General features: G+C 44.3%; 1 protein-coding gene across 4 annotated transcripts in view; it reads right to left on the minus strand.

Moving 5' to 3' along the window:
- Positions 1-25,638, minus strand: part of FSTL4 (follistatin like 4) — a 428,422-nt gene that overhangs the window by 12,788 nt on the left and 389,996 nt on the right. For all 4 annotated transcript variants that reach the window (XM_036907566.2, XM_057490874.1, XM_057490875.1 and 1 more), the window contains 6 exons: positions 17,238-17,399; positions 16,712-16,846; positions 15,762-15,788; positions 12,466-12,584; positions 8,174-8,323; positions 1,837-1,944 (listed from right to left, as the gene is read on the minus strand). In XM_036907566.2, coding sequence (XP_036763461.2) covers positions 1,837-1,944; positions 8,174-8,323; positions 12,466-12,584; positions 15,762-15,788; positions 16,712-16,846; positions 17,238-17,399 — 701 coding nt within the window. The remainder of the gene's footprint in view (positions 1-1,836; positions 1,945-8,173; positions 8,324-12,465; positions 12,585-15,761; positions 15,789-16,711; positions 16,847-17,237; positions 17,400-25,638) is intronic.

Here is a 25,638-nt window from a genome sequence, read left to right on the forward strand (position 1 = left end):
CTTATAACTCTCTCTTCATTACCTTTCTCCGTCTTGACATCTCTGCTCTGGGTCATCTGGTGCTTGTCCCATGTCTTACGTATGCCGTTCAGATGAAGCACAAGAATGATATGCTCTGAATTCTTGTACATCCTTACGTCTTTCTTTTTTCCTGGCAGGTAAACGCTCTCTTGGCCGGGCATGGGACGCCCAGGTGTCAGCCCTTTTATCTTCGCAGCATGTTCCCTGGGGCTCCAGTTACTGCTGCCCATGAGAAGTCTGATGCCAATCCGATTTTTTCTTCTACCGATAACTTGCTTTTTGTGCCTTGAAACTGATAAGATTTTCCCTCTATTCTTGGAGTTGAAGGATTTTACCAAGAAGGGCAGAGATGTGTCATCGCTCATCATTCTACCAGGAACGCATGGATAGCTTTCCATCTATGGGATTACATTTTTCAACTTGGAAATTTTATTCCAAATTTATTTAATGTTGACTTCATTTCAACCATTTCCTTTTCTCTTTCTAAAACTGGCTTCTGAGACCTCAAGTCTCAGTGATTTGAGAGATTCTTGTTGTTTACCTTTCAGGTGGCTATTTTGGATCTCAGTAGAAACCATGCATTATTCCAACTCATCTGCTGCAGTTTTTAATTAGAAAATCACTTTTGTTCATTTTTCAGTTCCAGAAAAATCTTTTTTGGTGGCTCCTCCCCTTAATTTCCTTAAGTGCTTTCTTAGAGCTGCCAGAGGGACTGATAGAAAACACTATTTCTCTGGGCTTGTGCTCTGTTCCGAGTGACCTTTATTCTGGCTCCTCGGCCTTCTAATGGGTTACTGTTTTTTGTCAGCTCACTGGGGCCCAGGTTGACGGCATCCATCGAGTGACAACAGTCCGGTTTATAGGAGGTGAACTAGTGTCTTTCCCCTGTCCCAGCAGTGCAGTGGTATGCAGGCAGGTGGCCAGCCTCTGGGAGGAAGCTTCTGTCACCTAGCTGTCCCTGGCCTCTTCTCAGCCTTGGGAACAGGGTGAACGTGGCTGCACCTGTAGCCCTTCTCGGGTTGGGTTCTGAGAGCGAATGAAACCCTAATATCTCAAAGTGTACATTGTATAGAATGAATTAACTTCTGTGCATCTAGAATGGTCCAATGCACCATCTTTGGGAGAATTGAGAAAATAGGCACTCAAATCACTTTTTGTGGGGCTTATTTGCTCCCACATCCTGGATAAGAAGGGCCGAGCCAGGCGCATTCAGCACAGGTGTTGACCTTCCCTGGCTGGTGGAAGGAGGAACCCTGTAGGTCTCCCGGGCCCAAGCTCTTCCCATGAGGTCGTCCAGGGCAGTGGCTGAAAGGTGTGGCCCGCAGACCCACACTGCCTGGGTTGCACAGCAGCCAGTCATTTAACTTTCCCTGCCCTAGGGCACTGTCAGCCCTCAGTGAACGTGCTTCTGTTTATGGACACAGTTGCTGGTGCTCGTTTCCTTCTCCTTCCTGTGGGCCAACATCTAGAGCTCGCTTTGATGCTATCCTCCCTCGGGCCGAGCCCCAGGTGAGGAAAGCCCTGTCTCCCTTCTCACTGCCTGGACTCCAGGGCCTCGCTTCTGTTTGGTCCCAGGAGCCACATTCTGGTTGCCTTCAGAGTCCTATCTATCACCAGTATTACTAACAGCAGGCCTGGCTGAAGCTGCCTGTTAATTGCTTGTGAGGGGCACTGGCCTGAGGCTGTTTGCTTCTCTCTCCTTGAGCCGTTTTGGACATATTTGGATAAATGGGATCAGCTACCTGTGGAAGCAGGAGACCTCTATTAGAAAGGGGTGTGTGTGTGTTTCAGCTTGCTTCCATGTGCTCAACATACCTGGAGGCTTGGTTGGGACTTGTGCACATCGCCCCAGCTCAGCACCCACACTTGATCATGTGACTTGTCGTAGGACAGCTTAGCTGGCAGAGGGTCCACACCTATGGACTTGAAAAAACAAATAGGGGCAAGTTGGTCATCATTGTTGTAGGAGCTGACACAGCGGTCATTTCTGGGCTTTGTGTATGTGGCCATCACTCCTGGGTGAGTGGAACGCCAGCCTTGGCAATGAGAAGCCAGAGTAGAGGTCTCCCTTCTGGGTTCATCTTCATAGACACAAAATTGTCGATAATATTCTCCCTTTTAAAAGCTGCTTGTGTTTTTTACTTACAGTAGCCAGACCATCTTGGCAAAAGCCTAAACACAGAGGCATTAAGTTTTCCACTCAAGAACTGTCTGCCAAATCCTTCCACTCCTCCTGGAAGCCTTCTGGGCTTCTCAGACCGTCTGCACACTTCCCCAGGCTGCTTCACCACCAAGATGCTGGTGAGGTGGCCGGCCTTCCCCTGGGCCACCCGAGGCTGACTTTGAGTTCATCCATTAGCACCTGTCTCTTATTTTTGCATACCTTCCGTCTTATAAATCCTTCAACTCAAGCCTCTGGGACTCAGCCTATAGCATCAGGAAGCATTTTTTTTTTTTTTTTTTACTGCTGTAACCAAAAGTGCTCTGCCCCGAGGACAGAACTTCCCCTGAAGCCTTGTCAAATGGAGACTTTTAAGTGCCCAAACTGTTCCATGATGCTCATGTGAGCAGACCATGACCCTCCTCTCTTCACTGGCCAGTGTCCCTTTGTTCGCTAAAGATGTTAACACCTGGTTCTCTGTCTTCTCTTTCACCTGTTTCCCAAGTGTGGTGCTTTTAAATTCACCTGGATGACTCATCCACAGCCCTGCTTTCTCAGCACCTTCTTAGTTGCAATGATCTTTTGTGCCTCTCCACCCCAGTTACTCTAACTTATACTTTGTGTAATTTCTGAAATTTCCATTTCAACCAACCGTATCCTAACCATTTGGATCTGGGTAAAAGAAATCCCATCCTCTCTGCCCTCATGTGTCAAAACTCTAAAGAACTGTCTATGGAGTCCTTGTATCCACCTCTCAACTGAACTGTTCTAGACTTTCATGTCAGATTTAGAAATTGCTTTGAAATCCTCCTCTTGAAATTTCAGCAAGACTCCACATGGCTAACCCCTCTCTTCTGGAAACATTTTCTTCACTTAGCATCGTACCTCAGTTTCGCTTCCTCATCCTGATTCTAAATGTTGGCATGTTCCCAGGTCTTTACCTTTGACCTCTCTATGTCCTTTCTCTGGTGGGCTCATTGAATGCCAGGGCTTCAGAGAACCTGCTAAACTCTGACTTTAGAATCCACTCCTCTACTGATGACCTCAACTTAACATATATAAAACTGAAGTCTTGATTTTGCCACTCCCTGCTGAAATGCATTTCTTCTCCATTCATCACCATCTTTGAAGTAACCTTTTACTTTTTGCTCCAATTGAAACCTCCTGTCCCCTGAAGCCTCAAATCAAGGCTTTTCTATACTTCACATGCCCCAGGGCCTTTGTTCATGCCTTCAGCTATTCCTCATTCCTATCATCTGCCAACTTTCTGGCTGCTTCTCTTCACCTAAAGGCTTCAGAACCTGGCTTCCTAACCCGTCAGTAACGATACCATCTTGACACTACCTCTAGTTTCTTATATACCTTTTTGACTACACATTATCTTCCAGCTACCCCATTTGTCTGCCTTCTTCACAGCAATACTTCCTGAAAGTTTGGACTGTAGCCATTCTCCTTTCTCTTTAACTGTTTTCCATCATATTTATTTCAGATTCTCATTCTAAGGTGGTGTGGAGCAAGGGACTGCAAAAAATCTCATAAATTCAGAGTTCTCCACAAACTCAATATGCTGAGGAAGAGAAGAGCTCGTCAAGAACACACCAGGCTGTCAGTTAAAAGCTTTGAAGGGCTTTCCCTTGGGACAGTCTACGTGTTACGAAAGCTTCAACTCAGCCTTAATTCACCTTAACACTTGAGTATCTTAAAGTGATTGAGTCTCCACCTAGCAGAAGAAAGGATTAACCCTCTTAGTGGAAGAGAGCCATCTAAAATCTCCACAAAAAATTTTTTTGGTTTTATTTATTTATTTAGTTTTTTATTTGTTAAGGTATCACTGATATACAATCTTATGAAGGTTTCAGGTGAGCAACATTGTGGTTACTACATTCACCCTTATTATCAAGTCCCCGCTCCCCAAGTGCAGTCACTGTCCATCAGTGTAGTAAGATGCTAGAGTCACTACTTGTCTTCTCTGTGCTATCCTGCCTTCCCCGTGACCCTCCTACATTATGTGTGCTGATCATAATGCCCCTCAATCTCCTTCTCCCTCCTTCCCCACCAGCCCTCCCCTCCCCCACCTTCCTTTGGTAACCAGTAATCCCTTTTTGGAGTCTGTGAGTCTGCTGCTGTTTTGTTCCTTCAGCTTTACTTTGTTGTTATACTCCACAAATGAGGGAAATCATTTGGTACTTATCTTTCTCCACCTGGCTTATTTCACTGAGCATAATACCCTCTAGCTCCATCCATGTTGTTGCAAATGGTAGGATTTGTTTTCTTCTTATGGTTGAATAATATTCCATTGTGTATATGTACCACATCTTCTTTATTCATCTACTGATGGACACTTAGGTTGCTTCCATGTTTTGGCTATTGTAAATAGTGCTGTGATTAACATAGGGGTGCATATGTCTTTTAGAATCTGAATCTCCACAATGTTTTATATGAAACATTTGGTATTCAAAAAATTATTAGGTATTCTAAGATATAGGCTACGTGACTGAAAATAACATAAAAAAGGCAATAGAGAGAGACCCATAGGTGAGCTATAAAAAGATAATTTATAAATATAAAAAAGAATTAGAAATTCTAAAGATGAAAATGCAATACCTGAGATTAAGAACTCAGTAGGTTTTGTTAAATCCATATTAGCAGAAGATAAGATTAGTGAACTGAAAGACAAGTTCATTGGTAGACCTTTCCATTATGTCCCATATTTCTCTTTGTGCTTCAATTCTGGTATTTTTTTTTAAAACCACAACAAAGAAGAGGCAAGAGAGAATGAGGCAGAAGAATATTTGAAGAAATAATGGCTGAGAGTTTTCCAATCTGATGAAAGATTTCAATTGATGTATTTACATTCAAGAACCTCTGAAAATTCAAGTCAGAATAAATACAAAGAACACCATGTCTGGGCACATCATCATAAAACTACTGAAGACCAAAGAGGAAAATCTTAAAAGTAGAAAAAGATACAGTCCATTATCTTCAAAAGAGAAAGAATATAATTGTCAATGTGGAATTCTATATTTAGTGAGAAGATCCCTTACATATAAAGAGCAAAGTTATTTTCAGGCAAAAACAGAATTTGTTGCCAGCAGACCTGCATAAAAGAACCTATTGAAGAAACTTTAAAGCAGAATGACAATCCCAGACCGAATCTATGTACTTCAGGAAGGAGCAAAGAGCAATGGGAAAGTTAATAGCTGGGTGAAAATAAATGATGATTGGCTATACAAAATTATGTCATATCTTGTGGGGTAAAATTATATGTAGAGTTAAAATTCGTTCCCACAATAGTGCAAAAAACAAGAGGAAGTTTAAAGAGTTAGTGTTCTAAGGTCCTATCATTATTGGGTAAGTGAAATAATAATTTGTATGAGGCTACATTGAGGCAGGGATGCACACTGTAATTGCCGTAGTGGTGGTCATAACAACAATAACATAAAAAGATGCATTGGCATTTCCTTTGATCAAAGGATTGGAATATTCAGATTATGTTCTCTGGCCAGGGAAATCAATAATAGAGTCTCCTGTTGTATTTTCCAGGAGAAACTACAACCCCAGTTATATCCAACTTTCTCCCTACAGTGAGCCTGTCCTAATCTCACTTTAAATTGACATCCACAATCACTATTGCCTTATTTTTAAAGCATTTCACAGTATTTACTGTAACCTAATCTGATATAAAAATATTTAATTTCCTCTGGATAATCAAATCTCCCAAATAACAAACCTGCAGAAGGCAGAAGGGAGCTTGGGAGCAAGGGGAAAGTGGCCACTATGCATGGCATTCAAGGCCCCAAGGCCTCAATCAGTCGTACTGTCCAGCAGTCCCATCACATTTTTCCCTCTCAATTCAATTTCACAGCAACTTTCACCTCTCTCCTCAAACCTCCAGCTTTGGTGATAATTTCCCTTCTAATTTCAGTAAAGAAACCAGAAAAGATGTTCATCCAACTACTACCAACTGTACCTATTTGTGATTGTGCCTGAACACTTTCCGTCTCCTCCTGTCATGGTGCAAGAATGTGCTTTTATATAAGGTAGCATCTCCACTTGTATGCTGCCGATCCCACTGACTCTTGCCTGCCTCGATGACCCAGAAGAAAGGGACGATTTGTGGTAGCTGTTATTCCATTGGCATACAAATGATGCAATGTCACCTGTTCTGAAAAATATCTTTGGCATCTTCTTCCAAGTTGCTACACCGCTACTTTTATTCGTTTACAGCAAAACCCCTCAGAACAGTTGTCTATACTCACCATCTCCACTTCCTCTCCTACCATTCTAACTCGGATCCACTCCCTCAGGCCTGTGTTGGACCATTGTCATCCTATCTGTTCCTGCCAAGGTGATCCCTGTGTACCAAATCCAACAATCAGTCCTTAGTTGTCATTAACACAGATGCTCTCTGCGTTGGCTACCAACCTTCCCTTGAAACACCCTCTTTCCTCGGCTTCTGGAATACCACTCTCCTGATTTTCTTCCTGCCTTCAGACTCTTAGTCTCCCCTTCTTGATCTTTAGGTGTTGGGAGTGCTTCACTGCCCCAGCCTTGACCTCTTTCTGTATTACCTTCAGTGATTTCATCCACTTTTCTGGATTAAACAGTTCATGTGATGATAATACCCATATTGACATCTCTGGCCTGGACCTCTGCTTTGACCCCAGACCTGTTTATCCAACTGCCTGGCATTCTATATGTAGATATAATAGCAGCTTAAATAAACAGCTGTAACAGATCTGAAACTGAATTCCTGATTTCCCCCCTTTATCTGCTCCATAGCCTGTACTCCCTGCCTCACTCAAAGACTCTGTCATAATATATTAATTTTCATATTGCTGTGGTAACATTACTACAAACTAGGTGGCTTAAAAAACACAAATTTACTCTTTTATAGTTCTGGAGGCTAGAAGTCTGAAATTAATATGTGCAAGGCAGTGGTCTAGAGGCAAATGCATTGCTTTGACTTCCAGCCTCCAGGGCTGCATACCTTGGCTGGTGTCTTAAAGCTAGCCGTGTGGCTACTGCGTTAGCCCTCACAGGGCCTCTTCCTATGTAGTCACATGTCTTCCTGCCTCCCTTTTGGAATAAGGGTATTTGTGATTGCATTTAAGGCTCACCCCCAGAATGCAGGGTAACTCCCCATTTACAAATCGTTAATCGCAGCTGCCAAGTCCCTTCTGCTGTATAAGGTGACAGTCCTAGGTTCTGGGAATTAAGACGTGGACAGCTCACCATAAACAGTAAATGGCATCACCCTTGTACAGGTGCTTCAAAGCTGATTCTGCTTTCTCAAAACCTATATTCCACCCGGCAAAAAATCTGTTTAAGAAATATATCAAGAATGTGATCACTTCTTACCATTTCCACTGCTGTCATCATTTATTGCCTGGATTATATCAACTGACAACATCTCTGCTTTATCTTCCAGTCATTCTTAACAGAGCAGCCAGATCGACTCTTTAAAATCTCAGTGAGATTATGTCACACCCCTGATTAAAACGCTTCTGTGGCTTTCTGTCTCACTGACCTTTGTCAACCCCTGACTTGGCCCCACTTGGCCCCCCAGGCCTTCCCTCTGCTCCCAGAGTGGGAATCCCACGTGGCATTTGGATCTCTGGTTCTGTTCACCTCTAGAGTGAGGGCCAATTTAAAACAGGCTTCCAATTCTTCTGTCCATTTAGCCTGTAAATAGCTCTTACTATGTAAAGATCCCTCAAATTCTGATTTATGGTCTGTCTCCTTGTCTAGAATATAGGACCGACCTCATTGCTCATTCATGGCTATTTTCCAAGAACCTAGAACAGTGCTTGGTACAGAGTAGGCAATAAAACTTGAGGAACAGTTGCACATGAATCTTCTTTGTTTCTCCTCCTACCCCAAGTCTGACCATCTCTCGTAGGAGCTGGAGGTGCGCAGAAAGCAAGGAAGGATGTGTCCAGCTGCACCCAGAACCGGAAGTACCCCCCCCCCCCCCCTTAGGAGATATACCTGTAGGACTTTCTGGGCTTGCACGTCAACCACGAGGACTCTGCTCAGTGTCGGCTGGGCCACGTAGATGTACCGGTGCCTGACGTTCACGGCCGATGCCCACTGGCATGGCTGGGTAACATTTCCTTCCCCGTGAGGACAGATTTCTTCCTGTAAAGGAGATAAGCTGCCATATAGCCTCTTCATCGCCTGCCCCCTGCCCTCTCTGGGTGCCCTCTCCCCTGGCCCTCCTCTGTCGCTTTCTTCCTTCTCTCAGAATCCTTTGGAGCCACAGAGCATGGCACATGAACCACCCCACATCACCGCTCTCCCAGAATGGGACTCTCCCTTGGCATTTAGGTCTCAGGCTGCTTCTCACTTAGCCTGCCTGTCATCTTTTCCCCTCCTGAGGCTGTAACCCCCTTAGCGGTCCTCTCAGAAGCACGCAGCCCTGAAGCCTTCTGCTCTTAGGGGCTACCTTTTCCCTGTACTCACCCCCATCATCTAAACAATTCTGTGCATGGCCAGACATGGGACGGGCTGCCTGTACTCTTCTCTGCCTCCTTTCCTCCCTCTCGCTCCCGCACCCTCCGGCTTTAGTCCTCACCACAGAGCCAGCGGCGTTCTCACCGAAGGCAGCACTGACTTCTCAGTTACGAAGCCCAGCCTCCGCCATCATTTTATGAGAACTTGGGGTACCGTCAGGTGCAGTGCTGACTATCCCTCGGCCCTCGGCCCTGCATGCTACCCCAGCAGCTGATCCTTCTCTGTTGCTCGGTCCTGCTTGGGAGTGCTCAGGATTCATTCCTGGATGGCATTTCTCTCCAAAATCCACTCTTTTTGTTAATCTTATCCGAACCAGTGGTTTTAAATGCAGTCTACATGCTTACAGCTCCCACACGTATGTGTTTAGCTCAGGCCTTTTCTCTCAACTCCAGACCTGTAAAGCCAATGACCTAGCTCTACGATGCTGGTTAATGGGCATCTCCAAATCCAAAATCCCTTTCAACCTTACCTCCCAATCCTGCTCAATCCATTCAAAAAAAGGCAGCTGCACTGTCTACCTTCCTTGACCAAGAGCCCTGAGGCCGTCCTTGACTCCTTCACTGTCTGGCTCCCACCGCCTCGCCCAATGCGCGCTCACTTCAGCTTCCCCTTCAAACCATGCCTAACGGGCCTGTCCTCACCACTTCCCCCTCTTCTCGCCCTGGCTGGAGCCCCAGTAGCTGCCGCCTGAGGAACCGCTGTGCATCCAGCCTGGGCTCCGTGATTCTCCTCTGTGCTCTCCCTCCTGCCCTGGGGCCTGTGCGTCGGCATCGGCTGTTCCCTTGGCTGGGAAGGTTCTCGCTCAGACAGATACTTGCTTTCGTCCCTCATGTCCTTCAGGTCACTGCTTAAGTGTCCCCCTCCTGAGAGGCCCTCCCTGACCGCACCTTAGCACCCAGCCCTCTCCCCTCCCCCTGCTGCATGTTTGTTACCGCTGGACTCTACATTTACTTACCTCTCTCTGCAGTCTTTCCTCTTTCCCTAGGGTGTAAGCTCCTTGCCACCAGGCTTTTTGTCTGTTCACTGCTATATCCTTATTCTTAGCCCCTAGTAAAGTGCCCAGTACAGGAGTGGTGCTTAAAATATATTCGTTGAATGAATTAATGAGTGAAAAAGGCAACCTTTTCCTTTGTTTTCTATGTTACACGTTCTCATGTTTTTCCTCGGGATTCTGGCCCAGCTCTGTCTCCATCTTCTTTGTGGTTCCTCTTGGTCTGCCTGTCCCTTAACTGCTGGTGAGCCCCAGGGTCCTGTTTCAGGTGCCCAACTCAAGCCCCTGGCCGCCCCGGCTCTAGCCAGCGCTCCTGTGCCGGTGGCTCTCAGATCTGTCTGGCTCAGCACCACCTTCTCCATTCCCACTGGGTCCTCTCACGCCTGTGCCTCTGCCAGGCACACCTGGACCACTCCTCCCCTCTCTGGCTGCTCCTCCCTGTGGGGCCTCAGCAGCAGCCGGCCAGCCAAGTCCACAGCATGACCGCCGTCTTTGATTCTTTCTTCTCCCATGCAGCTCACCGCGAGCAAGTCATCCAGGACCATTGAGACTACGTCTAAATCTCTGAGCTCATCTGCTTTCCATCTGCACCCCACATTTTTCTTAAATGACTGCAGTAGCATTGAAACAGGGCTTTCTCCTTTTACCTCCCATAGCACTTTAGAAAGAAGGTCATTACACTGCAACCCTCCCAGAGGAGTCCAGGCCTTTTCTAGATGAGGAAACTGCTATATGGGGCCGCCCGCAGCTCACGGTGGTCTTGGGTTGCCTGGAATGCCTTCAGGACCTCTCTCACTTGTCTTGTTCTAACTTCTTAGGAAAGTTGAATCCTGGTTGGGATTTGAGAGATTTCCTCCAAGCAATGGTTAGGTTATTGCAGATTTATGAGAAACTAGTGCCAGTGTGACAGGGTGCAATTATTTAAACCTAACTGCTAGAAGTTAACTAGGACCACTCCTGAACTCATGGCTATTATGTGGGGAGGTGGGGGTGGGGGCGAACTCATCAGAGATAACAGTGCTAAAAAATGTTGAATTCAAATGAAATAGCCAGGAAAACAGCTATTCCCAAGCTACAAACGTGAGAAATGAAAATAGCCAGCACAGCAGTGCAGCCAACTTGTTTTAGAAACTCGCCTGGGCTGAGCCCTCTTCCTCCATGACTCCAAGCCTGTCGCTGTTCACTGTGTGTCCCCAAGGCGACGGCAGGTATGGCCTTCAGATGACTCTGCATGAATGTCATAGTTCTGCCATCAAGTAGCTGGGATTCAGTAGAAGAGGCCAGACCTCATGCAAGAAACTACAGCACAAGGCCAAGTAGGGTCCCGGTGGGAGGGACAGCGATGTGGGGTGGGGTGGGGGAGCACCGCCTGGGGGATGCCTCCTGGCAGCTGGGACTTGAGGGCCGGCAGGGCTGTCCTGGATTTGCTACCAGCTCGTGTCACTCCCTCTGTCCACTGCGTGTCACACTGCCGCTTTCTACTTGTCTTCATGCTTTGTCCGTAGCACCTCCGCACTCGGGGTGTTCACATGCTATATGCTTTCTCCTCTGGTTCCTTGTAGGGGATGGGGGGCACTGAGGACCTCCAAACTCACCTCTTAGAAAGGTGGAGCACCCCTGCCTTTTGCCAACTTGGCCTTCCTTGGGTTCTGTGGCCCATGTTCTCCAGGCTTCCTTATGGCTACTTCTTTTGCCTGCCAGGGAGCCCAGGCCGCTCCAGCTCACCATTGCCGTTTCCCCTGCTGACTTCTGGAGGTCCCTGTGCATATGTCCTGGGGGCACCTCGTAGGCCAACTCAGTGAATCATAGGCCAACCTCATCTGCTTGACAGGGGGCCTATCTCCTGGCGTCCCCTGCCCCGGCATGTGGCACGCAGCTTGTAGAGCCCCTGCTGCTGCTCCCCCTCCCGTGTGAAGGGCACTCTCCTCTTCCTGGAAACACTGGTTATCCTGCTCCTTGCTGATCCTACCTGTTGGTGACTCTGAAATATATTCAGTCCTCCCCATTCCCTCTGCCACCAGCTTAACCCAGGTCACCACTGATTCTCACCTGGATGATCACAGCAGTCTCTTCACTCACTTCTGTGCTTCTGGCCCAGCCCTTCTGATCGCCGCCCTCACCGAGGTCCTGTGTGTGTCCTAAAGCAGCCTCCTCCTGGCTGTCCTCCACTTAAACCCTTCACTGGTTCCCAGAGCTTCTGAACTCCATCTTGGACCCTTACTCAGTTCCATCCTAACTGAGGCCTTCCTACATCCATTCTTCCCTCCAGGCCTATAGAATATTTGCAGTTCCCTGCACATGACATGATGTTTTAGGCCACTGTTCTCCACATTCATGGCATTTCCTCTAGAAACCCATCATCAATTCTTACTCATTCTTCAAAACTGAGCCCAGGAGCCGTCTCTGACTTTGTCCCACCCGGGTCTGGAAAGGCCCCTCTTCCACATTTCCAGTGCAGCCTGCCTGTTCCACCACCTCCTGTTTGGCGCTGTCCCTTCCCAAGGCTGTCTGCATCTGACTGTGAACTTGCAGAGGCCGGGAAGCCACCCGTACACCCTGGGATTCCCCTCAGGCTCAGTGCGCTGAAGTGGCTGCTGGAGGAAGGAATGAGCTTGAACCCCCAGCCTTGTAGGCCTTTCCCTCACCCCGGAACACGTTTGGAACCACACTTCAAGGAGCAGGTAGGATTTAAGAGGCCAAGCAGCACACGGGGGAAGCCTGCCTTTCGGGACTTGTCAGTGTGTGACAGAGAAGCACTCCAGGCGCAGGTACGTACGTAGCTCATGAAGATCTTCTCCGTGGGTTTGAGGTGCCGCTGGATCTCACAGTCCACAGGATGAAGGATGACGATGCCATCGTCAGAGAAGATGTAGAACATGTTCCCCACGCTGAGGCCTGGGTGGGGCAAACACAGCATGTCTGTGCGGGGGGCCCACGTGGGGTCTCCGGCACAGGTGAAACCTGCAGCTTGTGAGCATCTGGCTCGGGCACCAAGTGCAAGTCCTGGTCAAGGTCGGGTGAGCTGAGCCGAACAGGTGGAGTGTGGGGAGCACGGAGAGGAAGCGGCCAAGGGCTGTGGATCAGCAGGCACATCAAGGGCTCTGCAGTACCCAGGCTGTCCTTGCAGCTCCAAGACAGGCACATCTGCCCGAGGGCATCTAGGGCTGGCCACCAGCACAAGTTTTCAAATAAACCACAGCCTTAGCTTTGACATAACTTGTTCTTCCTTGTTCTGAAATGCAAAGCCTCCCCTGGTCGTTTGTGGTCAACTAGTCAAACCAGAATGGATCAGATGATGCCAAAAAGCAAAGGCTCTTATTTCATTTTCAAACACATTTATGTATAGTGCCGCTCGTGTGAGCATAGGGCTCTACTACCGTGGCTGGTTCTCCTTCGTCCAGATCCAGTCCTGGCCTGTCTGTGCTGGCAAACCCTCCTTCAGGAAATCTTGCTCCAGCCTCCACCCCACCAGGTTCTCTGGGGCGGCCCCCCCGGCAGGCAATAGGGCCCGGAGCCTGGCCGCACTGCCTGCTCGCTCCCTCCTGCGCCCAGGGCTGCCGCGACTGGGAGAAGAGAAGGGGCCTTGGGGACCAGCTGGTTCAGCCTCCTTGTTTTAAAGACCAAGAGACTGAGCCCCAAGGAGGGGAAGGGGCCTGACGGAGGCCACCTGCCCTTGTGCCAGAGCTGGGATGACCTCCTGGACGCCTGCTCTGGGCCCTGCCCCTCACCTGCTTCCCCATTAAAGGTGAATTCAGCCCACAGGCAGGTTCTCCCTCCTCCTTCCTCCTTTCATTTCTTTTGAAGGTAGAACATTAAAAAGATTTCGATACGTTCTAAGAAAATTGAATATATAAAACACTGGCTTTTTCCTAGCATGCTGGAAAACTGGTGTACTGATTTAATTGACTGGATAAGGTTTCAGCGAGTTAGAAAACAAACCAAGCCAACAGGAACCGCTGTTCTACTTTGTACCAGTGACTCTGCGGGCAGGTTTCTGGGCCCTGAGTCCTTGGTGACTGGGAGGCACCAGTGCTGTGGCTCCGTGTGGACAGAGGCCCCTGACTCCATGACACAGCCTCAGCTGCCCCCTGCTCTGCGCTGAGAGCGGCTCGGGGTGGGAGGGCTCCTGCGCCCCTGCGAGCAGCTTGATGCAGAAGCAGGTACTCCTGAAGCACTCTGTGCAGGCCCCAGCGGCCCCTGGGGTGCTGGGCAGTCTGTCCGAGAGCCAGATGAAATGGGCCGCCCATGTCTCTAACCCCACAGCATCCCAAAGTTGGACTGGGGCATTCTGGCCTGTGTTTGCTCTGACCCCATCTCTCTGGCCCCCAGCAGGACCTCATCTTATGGAAAACTCACCTGGAAAACTCCTCTCACTGAAACCGAGGGGCCAGGGGATGTCAAAGACCCTGCAAAAACCACAGCCCCCAGGAACAGCCCCCAGGGGCTTCTTGGAAAATGGATCAATAGAAGAACCAACCTAAGAGGGAAACTGTAATAGAATCCACATGAGGCTTGCAGCTGTAGCTACACTTCGGATTGATCACAGTGGCTTGCTCACAGTCAGCAATGGAATGTGAGGCTCAACAAATAGTTGCTCAGCAAATAACTAACTGCACAGGAGACCCAGCCTCGTGATCCAGCTCCCTGGGAGGTTCTGTCTGAGTTTAGCTTCTGCTAAGGGGGCCTAGAGGAGCTCCCTTTGCTTCTGTGCACTCTCGGTGCCTCACTTGCATGTGTGAGAGTGCCCTGTGGCCTGCAGACCTTGAGTTTTAACTTGAAGAGTATAAGCGGCTAGCTGTCCAGGCATGATGGGATTTGTCCAATATGAATGTAGTACCTGCCAGCCAGAAGCCCCCAGGCAGCTGTGGGTCTTAAGTTGGACCTCTATAGCTGCAATTCACACCCCCTTCCCCCCCGGGCCCCTGCATTCTTTGTAGGGCTCCATTTCTGAAACTTGAGTCCCTTTGCAGTAAACTTACCTTAGAAAAACACCACCTCTCAAAGGTACAGAGCAAATACTCTGTGTGCACAGTGGCTTAGGAGCCAGTTTCAAGCAGCATCAACGGACAACTGTCCCTGACTAGTGACTGTTACTACGACTGCCAAGGAGTCCTAAAGCCTATTGGCAGCAAAATTCCTCATTTTCTAGGCTCTGCCTCTGTTTTGCTCCCAGATTTACTGTGTGCTTTAGTGCCTGATGTTCAGGGGGTAGTTCTGCCCATGTGGACGCAAGCACACGCTAGGCTGCAGGTAGTACCATGTGAAGTTCTTAAGGAAGAGAGAAGGCAGGAAGTATGCGTATTTTTAAAGAGGGAGATTTAGTGCACTTGTGCTGCTTCTCATACTCCCCTGGTGCCTGTCCAGCTGGAGAGTAAGTGACCACAAGGTGCCTGGACTCTGCTCTGATGGAGGGCTTCAGAGTTAGAGCTGGGCCATGTATGCACAAGGACCCCAAAGGACCCCAAACAGAGTCAGGCTCCAGAACCCAGCTCCCACTTGTGTCTGCTATTCTGTGAACCATATGAAATTGTCAGTATTGGACCATTTTTGATGCATAAAAGTGGCAATTTTGTATGGCTCAACAACTAATATTGTTTCATACATACAAATTTAAAAAACCTGTTCATTAAAAAATATACATGTAAATATACATTTATAGAAATGACGGTAGATTTTTTTTCTTCAGCATTTCCTCAAGGTATACACTAAACCGCAATACCAATAACAGCTACTGGAAAGACGTTGAAGGCCCAGATCTGACCAGGAATCCCTGCCAACTAGTCTGCTTCATCAGACGTTTCAAACAGCTTTAAATGGAAACTTTCCATTTTTAAATTTGAATGGACTAGTGTCCATTAAAGACACTCATAGGTGTTGAATCTGTTTCTCAGTGTGTGCCACTTGAGCTTGACACTGACCTCCCCCACCCCATCCAATCTGGCACGTGGGCCCCTCTTGTGGGGGCTGCTTGGTGTCTGGAAAAGCTGATGGTGGCTCATGAAAAGATGGCCCATCATGGAACCACAAACCCAGGTGACCACAGGCATGACACACAACAAGTGAGCTCGGTACCTTCCTCTCGCCAAAGAATGTTTGCAACTGCAGCATCAGAAAATTGGAAGCAGGAACATGATTAGGGAAGGAACAAAAGAAGAAGAAAGCAGTGTCAGAACTTTCATTGGACCGAGTCAGTGTCTGAACATACTGGTATTGAGTCCATCATATATAGAATCTGCACCACTCACTGCCCCAGCAAGAGTCCTTGGGGGAGCTCTGAACATGGACAAATGCTTCCAGGTCTCAGGACCCTTGGGATTCCTAATGAATCTTTGAAATCAGGTCCAAGGATCACAAAAGCTAGTGAGATTTTCCACTTCTATAGGTGATAAAGAGGGAGCAACATCTCTCCCAGACGTCCTGGGTTCAGAAGCACACTGGTTTTCAACTAGGATTCTCCTAGGAAGACCATCTGGAATACTTCTGATTATTTCCTTTGATGATAAAGACTCAGCTTAGAGTCTTTGGCCACCAGGTCCAACATCCATGTTCATGATCCCATGAACCTGCAGACCCACGTGGGGAAGAGTGGCCCCAAGGGAGGGCGCACTTAGCACGCCAAGTGGGCTACAGTCCCCAGGGTAAAGGTACATGTGCCTGTGTGCACAGCCCAGTTCCTGGGCCCTGGTGGGACAGCAGCACCTGGTAGCTGGACAGTATGAGGAATTCTGTGGTTGAGGAGCAGAGGTTCTAGTCATATAGTAAATAGGAAGCAGAACTGGGGCTCGGAGATGCAGGCCTCCCTGAGGTCTTGGGCTCTGTCTCCTGTCTAGAAAGCTTCCCTGTCTATGTTCCCAGAGTAATTGAGGTTGCCAAAAAGGTCTGCTCACCTCTGGGCAACCTCTGTCACCAGTTTGTGTACAGGACATGGGATTTGGCAGCTGTGGCCCTGGTCGGGTAGCTTCCTCCCACCTGACAACCCCCACTCAGCTCCATGAGGAGCTCAAAGACTAGAGTGGACTCACGGGTCTTTCTAGCCGAGTCTTCAATGAAGAGTGAGGAAATATCTTCATCCACACCCACTTCATTTTTGGCGATGCAAGTATACGCCCCTGTGTCTTCATACCGAACACTACTGATGTAGAGTTCGCTCCCATTGGCTGTAGAAAGGACAGTGCTCAGGGTGGTCTGCTCAGCTGGGACCCCAACTCCCTCCCTCCCCTCTCCCTTTCGTTGAGAATGCAGAGACTATAAACACAGCCCCTCAGCAGGACTGAGGGTAGCCAACATCCCTAATACACACCCAGGAAGGCCAGGAACAGCTGAAATGAAGTGAGGGTCACCTGGGGCCTGATAGCTTCGGAGCTGTCATTGAGCTCACAAAGCCTGCAAGACATGTGAGCCTGGGTAACAGGAAAATGTGGGAAGATATTCATTCATTCCCAACTCATCTGACTTAGAAACAGATCATGCCTCGCATTTCCATTCCTGGGGAAAGTGCCAGCTTGAACATGGTGGGAATAGCACAGAGACACTGAGGGTGGTTCTTACCTAAAAGGGAGAGCTGTTTTGACATCTGGGTTGAGACATCCATGCCGTTTTTCAGCCAAGTGATTCTGGGCATAGGAATGCCCTCTGCGTGGCATCTCAGACTGGCCGCCACCCCAGGCTCCTGTGCCTGGGTCTCTGGGTAGACGCGGATGACTGGTGGTGCTGTGGGTGAGAGTCAGTGCTGGTAAGAGAAGGCCGTCACCTGGCCTCCAGCCCTGAGACCCTGCTTCAGAGGGGTGAACTGAGAGGCGGCTCTGGAGTTCTCTTTGTAACCAGGTTAAAATCACCCTGTTCAGCAACTCAAGCCCTAAGAGAAAGGGCTGTAAAATGGATTGTAGGCAATAAACATGGCAGGCTTTGTACCCTGTAATTCGTGGCTTTCATCATTATTCTAAATATGATCAGAAAGACATCCAAATATTTAATGCTGTTCAACTGCTACACATAAAGAGCAACAGCTGCTGAAATTTATTTTTGAATGAATAAAATTCAGATATATTATTTCCATTATGGAAAAGCCATTGGACAGGGCTTAATTTCTTGCATAGAGTGCTTCACAAAGCACTTTTGGGCACTGACTGGCAGGGATATTGATTATATCATTGCTCTGGGGAAGCTCATTGATTTTCCAGTGGGTCATTGTTATTTCTCCACTTCTCACCCCCTGCAACGTGGGTGACAGGGAAGGTTGTGCTGCTTGGCTCTTGAATCAATCATGGGAACTGGCGATCAAGTTCAGGGCTGGGGATGTGACCTGGCCCGCTCATCAGATGACCACGAGTGGGCCGGGCATCTGCCCCCTCCACGGAGCTCTGGCTGTTCTTGTGTGGGCTGTCTGTGGAGGAGGTACGTGGGTGAAGCGAATACTGTCTGGAGGATCTTCCCTCCTACCCCAGATTTGGGCCTGGGAAATAATTGTCATTTTCAATGAAATTAAGGGATCTTACTTATTTATACATTTTGCTCTGTGTATTTCCAAAAGGAATTTGAGAGAGCTATGTAAAGGTACCTGGATATTGAAAACATCACTCATCTTCTGGAAAGGCAGGAGATGGATTCTTCCTGAAGCAGGTCACTACATTTTCCCAGTTACCTGAAAGCTCCAATTGTCTAGTAAAAGCAAGTGTCCCAGTGCTTTGGGAGATTTTTTTGGGACCAGAGGAGGAACAAATTGATGCTTATGTACAATGAAGAGATGGTATTGATCCTGGAACCTAAGCAAGATTTCCAGTGATGGGTGTTTGGGTGGGCCGAGGACAGGAGACAAACTCCATGACTTCACGGTGAGAAACGGGCTCTGTAACTCATCAAAGCTCCTCAGGAGGCTGCCAGTAACCTGATCAACCCAATCTGAGTTTCACATCTTCCCTCTGGTTGACCTATGAGCAAAGCTGAGGGCTGAGGAGAAAGCTGTGCACTGAGGAGAAAGTGGGCAACTGGCAAAGCATATGAACCCACCTTCAGGATGGCCTAGGGCTGTTTCCGTAAAATAAGCTCTAATGTATCTTATGATAAGCCACACAGAGACCCAACGCCAATAGTAGCGGAGTCATTTCTCCAGTTTCTCTTTGCAGTTCTTGGGGAGAGTTCCAGGAAATGGCAGAAGGGCCTTCTCACATATCAGGCCACTGAGGAAGGAGGTGGCAAATGGGGCTCTTGCTAAGGTATATTTAGAGGGCTGCTTAGAAGTGGATCTCTCCTCTCTGACTCCCCTTGGTTCAAAGAGGAAAGAAATAGTAACATCTAGGAAATTTCCCTACACCCTGAATTTGCTAGAGGGAAGAATGAGGTTCAAGTTGAATAGATAGTTTTGGTCAGGGGGCTGTAATTCAGGAGCACAGAGATAGAAATGGGAGGCCTAAGATCGCTGGATTGGTGGGGAGTTGGAGAAGGTAGTAGAGCACCCAGGGTGGCCGAGACCTGGGAGTTAATAAACTTGGGGGTTTGCTAGCAACCACAAAGTAAACTTAAGGTGAGGGAAGACTCAATAGAGATAGGCAGAAAAGAAAGCCTAACGAGGAGAACTGATAAATAAATCTAAGACCTGGCTGTTCAAGACAATCAATAAAATAGCCTGATTTCTGGCAAGTTTTATCAATGGAAAAAATAGAGAAAGAACATAGAGGAGATTTTTTAAAATGAAAATACTGTATTCTATTATAGGTAATAGGATCTCAGTGAAATGGATCACTGAAAAGGAAACCTCAGTGATAAAAAACTCTCAAAAAGTGGGTATGGAAGGAAATGTCTCAGTATAATAAAGGCCACATGTATAACAAACCCAAAGCTAACCTTGTACTCAATGGTAAAAATCTGAAAGTTTTTCTTCTAATATTAGGACCAAGACAAGGATGCCCACTCTCACTACTTTTACTTAACATAGTGCTGGGAGTCCTAGCTATAGCAATTATGCCAGAAGAAGAAATAAAAGGCATCCAGATTGGAAAGGAAGAAGTAAAACTGCCACTATTTGCAGATGACATGCATGAACTATACATAGAAAACCCCAAAGACTCCACTAAAAAACTATTATAACTAATAAATGAATTAAGTAAAGTCACAGGATACAAAATTAACATAGAAATCAGTTGAATTTCTATACACTAATGATGAGCTATTGGAGGTTTTAAGAAAATAACCCCATTTACAATTCAATCAAAAAGAATAAAATATCTAGAAATACACTTAACCAAGGAGGTGAAAGACTTGTACTCTAAAAACTGTAAGACACTGATAAAGGAAATCGAAGATACAATGAAAGATATTCCATGCTCATGCATTAGAAAATTAATATTGTTCATGTTAAAATATCTAAAAACCACCCACAGCAATCCCTCTCAAAATACCAATGGCATTTTTCACAGAACTAGAACAAATAATTCTAAAATTTGTATGGAACCATAAAAGACTTCAAATAAGCCACTAAATGTTTCCATCAAAAGACACAGTGGGGCTGAATGGATAAAAAGACCCATCTGTATGTGGTCTACAAGAGATTTACTTCAGAAATAAAGACACATACAAATTGAAAGTGCAGGGATGGAAAGATATTCCATGCAAATGGAAGAAAGAAAAAGCTGAAGTAGTAATATTATATTAGACAAAGTAGACTTCAAACAAAGAATGTAACAGAGACAAAGAAGGGAATTATATAACGATAAAGGGATCGGTCCAACAAGAGGATATAACAATTACAAATATCTATTTACCCAACATAGCAGCACCTAAATATATAAAGCAAATATTAATTGACATAAAAGGAGAAATTGACAATAATATAATAATAGTAGAGGACTTTAACATACTACTTATATCAAGGGATAGATCATCCAGATAGAAAAACAATAAGGACACATTAGACCAGATGAACTTAGACCATTATGAAATGAACACATTAGACCAGTTAAATGACACATTAAACCAGACAGACTTAACAGATTTATACAGAACATTCCATCCCAAGTCAGAAGAATACTTTATTCTTTTCAAGTGCACATGGAACATTCCCCAGGATGGATCACATGCTAGGCCATAAAACAAGTCTCAATAAATTAAAAAGATTGAAATTGTACATCTTTTCTGACCACAGTGGTATGAAACTTGTAATCAATTACAAGAGAATACTGGAAAAAACACAAATAATGGAGGGTAAATAACATGTTACCAAATAACCAATGGGTCAATAAGAAGACCAGGGAGGAAATTTAAAAAGAAAACAAACATGGAGACAACAAAAACAGGAACAAAAACAATTCAAAATTTGGGGGATGCAGTAAAAGTTCTAGAGGGAATTTTATAGTGATACAGTCCTACCTCAAGAAACAAGAAAAATCTCACATAAGCTAACTTTATGCCTAAAGGAACTAGAAAAAGAACAAAGCCCAAGTTAGTAGAAGGAAGGAAATAGTAAAGATCAAAGTGGAAATAAGGGAAATAGTAAGAAAACAATAGAAAAAAACCAATGAAACTAACAGCTGGTTCTCTGAAAATACAAAACAAAATTGAAAAACTTTTAGCCAGACTCATCAAAAAAGGAAGAGGATCAAAATCAGAAATGAAAAAGAAGTTACAGGTGACACCACAGAAATACAAAGGATTATAAAAGAATTCTATGAAAAATTATATGCCAACAAATTGGTCATCCTAGAAGAAATGGATAAATTCCTAGAAACTTCCAATCTTTCAAGACTGAGTCATGAAGAAATGAAAAATCTGAACAGAGCAATTACTACTAACTCAAATTGGTAATCAAATATATCTGCAACAAACAAAAGTCCAGGACTAGATGTCTATGAATTCTACCAAATATTTAAAGAAGAGCTAATACCTATCATTGTCAAACTATTAAAAAATAAGGAAGGAATGCTTTCAAATTCATTCTAGGAGGATGGGGCAAGGATTACCAAAGCTGTATAAAGGCACTACAAAAAAAAACAAGAAAAGAAAATCACTGACCAATGTCCTTGATGAACATAAATGCAAAAATCCTCAACAAAATATTAGCAAACAATTCAAAAATCCATTAGAAGAATCATGTGGTGATGATGATCATGTGGGATTTATTCCAGGGATGCAAGGATGATTCAATGTCCACAAATCAATGGGATATACCACTAAAAAAGGAAGGCTAAAAACCATATGATCATCTCAATAGATGCAGAAAAAGCATGTGACAAGATTCAACATCTGTTCATGATAAAAGTTCTCAACAAAGTGGGCAAGAGGGAATATGCCTCAACATAGTAAGATGATATATGACAAACCCAAAGCTAACATAATACTCAATGGCAAAAAGCTATAAGGTTTTCTTCTAAGATCAGGAACAGGCAAGTATGTTCACTCTCACCACTTTTATTCAACATAGTACTGGAAGTCCTAGCTACAGCAATTAGACAAGAAAAAGAAATAAGAGGCATTCAAATTGGTAAAGAAGTAAAGTTATCACTATTTGCAGATGAAATGATAATATATACAGAAAACCCTAAAGATGTCACCGAAAAACTATTAGAACTAATCAATGAATTCAGTGAAGTTGCAGGAAATAAAATCAATACACAGAAATCCGTTGTTTTATAAACTAAAAATGAACTAGAAGAAAGGAATTACAAATCCCATTTGCTGCTGCACCAAAAAGAGTAAAATACCTAGGAATAAATTTAACCAGGAGTTGAAAGACCTGCATTCTGAAAACTGTAAGATGTGGATGAAAGCAACTGAAGGTGACACAAATAAATAGAAAGATATACCATGCCCATGGATAGGAAGAATTAATATTGTTAAAATGTCCACACTACCCAAAGCAATCTACAGATTCAGTGCAATCTCTATCAAAATATACCAACATTTTTTACAGAAGAACAAATAATCCTAAAGTTTGTATAGAATCACAAAAGACTGAATGGCCAAAACAATCTTGAGAAAGAAGAACAAAGTTGGCAGTACCACACTCCCTGACTTCAAGCCATACTACAAAGCTGTAATAATCAAAATGGTATGGTACAGGAACAAAAAGAGGTAATAGATCAATGGAACAGAATAGAGAGCCCAGAAATAAACCTCATGCTTATATGGTTGATTCATATACAACAAAGGAGGCAAGAATAAACAATAGGGAAATAACAGTCTCTTCAATAAATGGTGTTGGGAAAACTGGCAGCTACAAGTAAAAGAATGAAACTGGACCACTATCTTAAACAATATTAAAAAATAACTTCAAATTGAATTAAAGACTTGAATTTAAGACCTGAAACCATAAAACTTCTAGAAGAAAACATAGACAGTAAGGTCTTTGGCATCAATCTTAGCATATTTTTTTTGGACCTCTTTTTTTCAGGCAAGGGCAACAAAAGCTAAAATAAACAAAAGGGATTACATCAAACAAAAGGTTTTGCACAGTAAAGAAAACCATCAACAAAATTAAAAGGCAACCTATTGCATGGGATAAAATATTTGCAAATCATACTGATAAGGGGTTAATTTTAAAAAAACTTACACAACTTAATATCAACCCCCCCGAACAACCTGATTAAAAACTTGGCAGAGGACTTGAACAGACATTTTTTTCCAAAGGAGACATACGGATGGCCAACAGGCACATGAAAAGATGCTCAACATCACTTCATCAGGGAAATGCAAATCAAAACACAATGAGACATCATCTCACACCTGTCAGAATGGCTCAGATCAAAAAGACAAGAAATAACAGTGTTGGCAAAGATGTGGAGAAGAGAGAACCCTTGGGCACTGTTGGTGGGAATGAAAACTGGTGCAGCCACTATGGAAAACAGTATGGAGGTTCCTCAAACAATTAAAAATAGAATTACCACATGATCCAGTAATTCCACTTCTGGGTATTTATCCACAGAAAATGAAAACACAAATCTGAAGAAATATATGTACCCAATGTTCACTGAAGAATCACTTAGAATAGCCAAGACTTGGAAGCAACCTAAATGTCTATCAGTAGATGAATAAAGATATGGTATATATACACAAAGTAATATTACCCATAAAAAAATGAAATCTGACCATCTGTGACAACATGGATAGACCTTGGAGGTGTTATGCTAAGTGAAATAGATCAGACACAAATACCATATGATTTCACTAATATGTGTAATGTAAAAAGCAAAACAAATGAACAAACAAAAGAAACAAAGAGTCTTAGATCTAGGAAACAAACTGTTGGTTACCAGAAGGGGGAGCACAATTGGGGGATGGACAAAAGAGATGAAGGAGGTTAAGAGATACAAACTCCCAGCTATAAAATAAACAAGTCATCTCAATGCAATGTACACCATAGGGAATATAGTCAGTAACAGTCTAATACCTTTGTATGGTAATGGATAATCTTACTGTGGGAATCATTTTGTAATGCATAAAAATATTGAATCACTATGATGTACAACAGAAACGAATAGAATATTGAATGTCAATTATACTTCAATAAAAAAAGAAAACTTTAAAACATTGATGGGGAATCCAGAGAATACTTAAAAAATTTAAAGCATTACTTTTCAGTTATGTCAGATGAATAAGTCTAGAGACCTTCTGTATAGCATAGGGCCTATAGTCAACAATACTGTGCACAATAGATTAAATAATAACATAATAGAAAAAATCTGTTAAAATGGTAGATCCCATATTAAATGTTCTAATCACAGATAAGAATGAACAAAAAAGAAAATCAAAAGGACATGAACTTCGGAAGGTGATCGATATGTCTACTGTCGTGACTGTAATGATGTTATCATGGCTGCATGCATGTGTCCAAACTCATCAGATTGTATACATTAAATACATGTAGTTCTTTGTTTATTAATTTTACCTTAATAAAGCTGTTTAAAAAAAGTGCTACTAACCTAAAAGTACCCTAACTAATTTCATAAGAAACTTCTGTCATAAATTTGAGGAACAGATAATTCCTAAAGCATACAACAGTGATGCTCCAAATTACATCGTAAAGCTAATATAACTTGTCAGAGAGCACAAAAAAGATGACTAGGAACTAAACTCAAGAAATATCCCAGGTGAAATATTAGCAAATCACATCTAGCAGGGTATTAGAAGAACATAGCTGTGATCAAGTATAATGTTTCAATGGCTAAGTATTAGGAAACCTATTATTAATCATAGCCAAAATCAAAAGCAGTCAACAGAGAAAAACCATCTAATTCTCTTGGTAGACACTGGAAGGGCTTTTGTAAAGAATTCAAAATCCATTTCTTGGAGCAAATAAACTCCATAAAATCGGAACAGAATGATATTTTCTTCCTACAATGGAGGATATATATATATATATATATATATATATATATATATATATATATATATATAAAGAAGGAACAATACCATTTCTTCCTACAATGGAGGATATATATATATATATATATATATATATATATATAAAGAAGGAACAATACCATTTCTTTTCAGAATGGTGAAACATTAAGCCAGGAAAAAAGAAAAAGGAAAAAGGGAAGGAGGCAATGTCAGACTCTCACCAGTATGCTGGGTGCTATTGTCAACAGAAGGTAAGAAATGAGAGGTACAGGTATTAAAAAGATGGAGAAAAATGATGTATTATCGGGATATGCTCCAGATGAGTAGTAAGTTTCGATGAGTACAGAAGGGGGTAAGTACCACAATGTACAAAATGCATGGCTCACTTATATACCAGCAGTGACCAGGCAGGAAATACAGTGGACCTAAACGAAGGAAACTGTAAAATTTCACTGAAGACCTAAGACTTGAGTAATTGGAAGGATATGTTCTTGGATAGGAAGATTTATTGTTAAGAAACAAAATTAAGCCATGTTAAAGAAATAAATTCCAATTAAAATAAATTGGTGGGGTCTTGACAAAACAATTTTAAAATTTATCTAGAAGAAAAAGTGTGCAA

The sequence above is a fragment of the Manis pentadactyla genome, chromosome 13 (assembly GCF_030020395.1).
Source record: "Manis pentadactyla isolate mManPen7 chromosome 13, mManPen7.hap1, whole genome shotgun sequence".
NCBI classification, from domain to species: Eukaryota; Metazoa; Chordata; class Mammalia; order Pholidota; family Manidae; genus Manis; species Manis pentadactyla.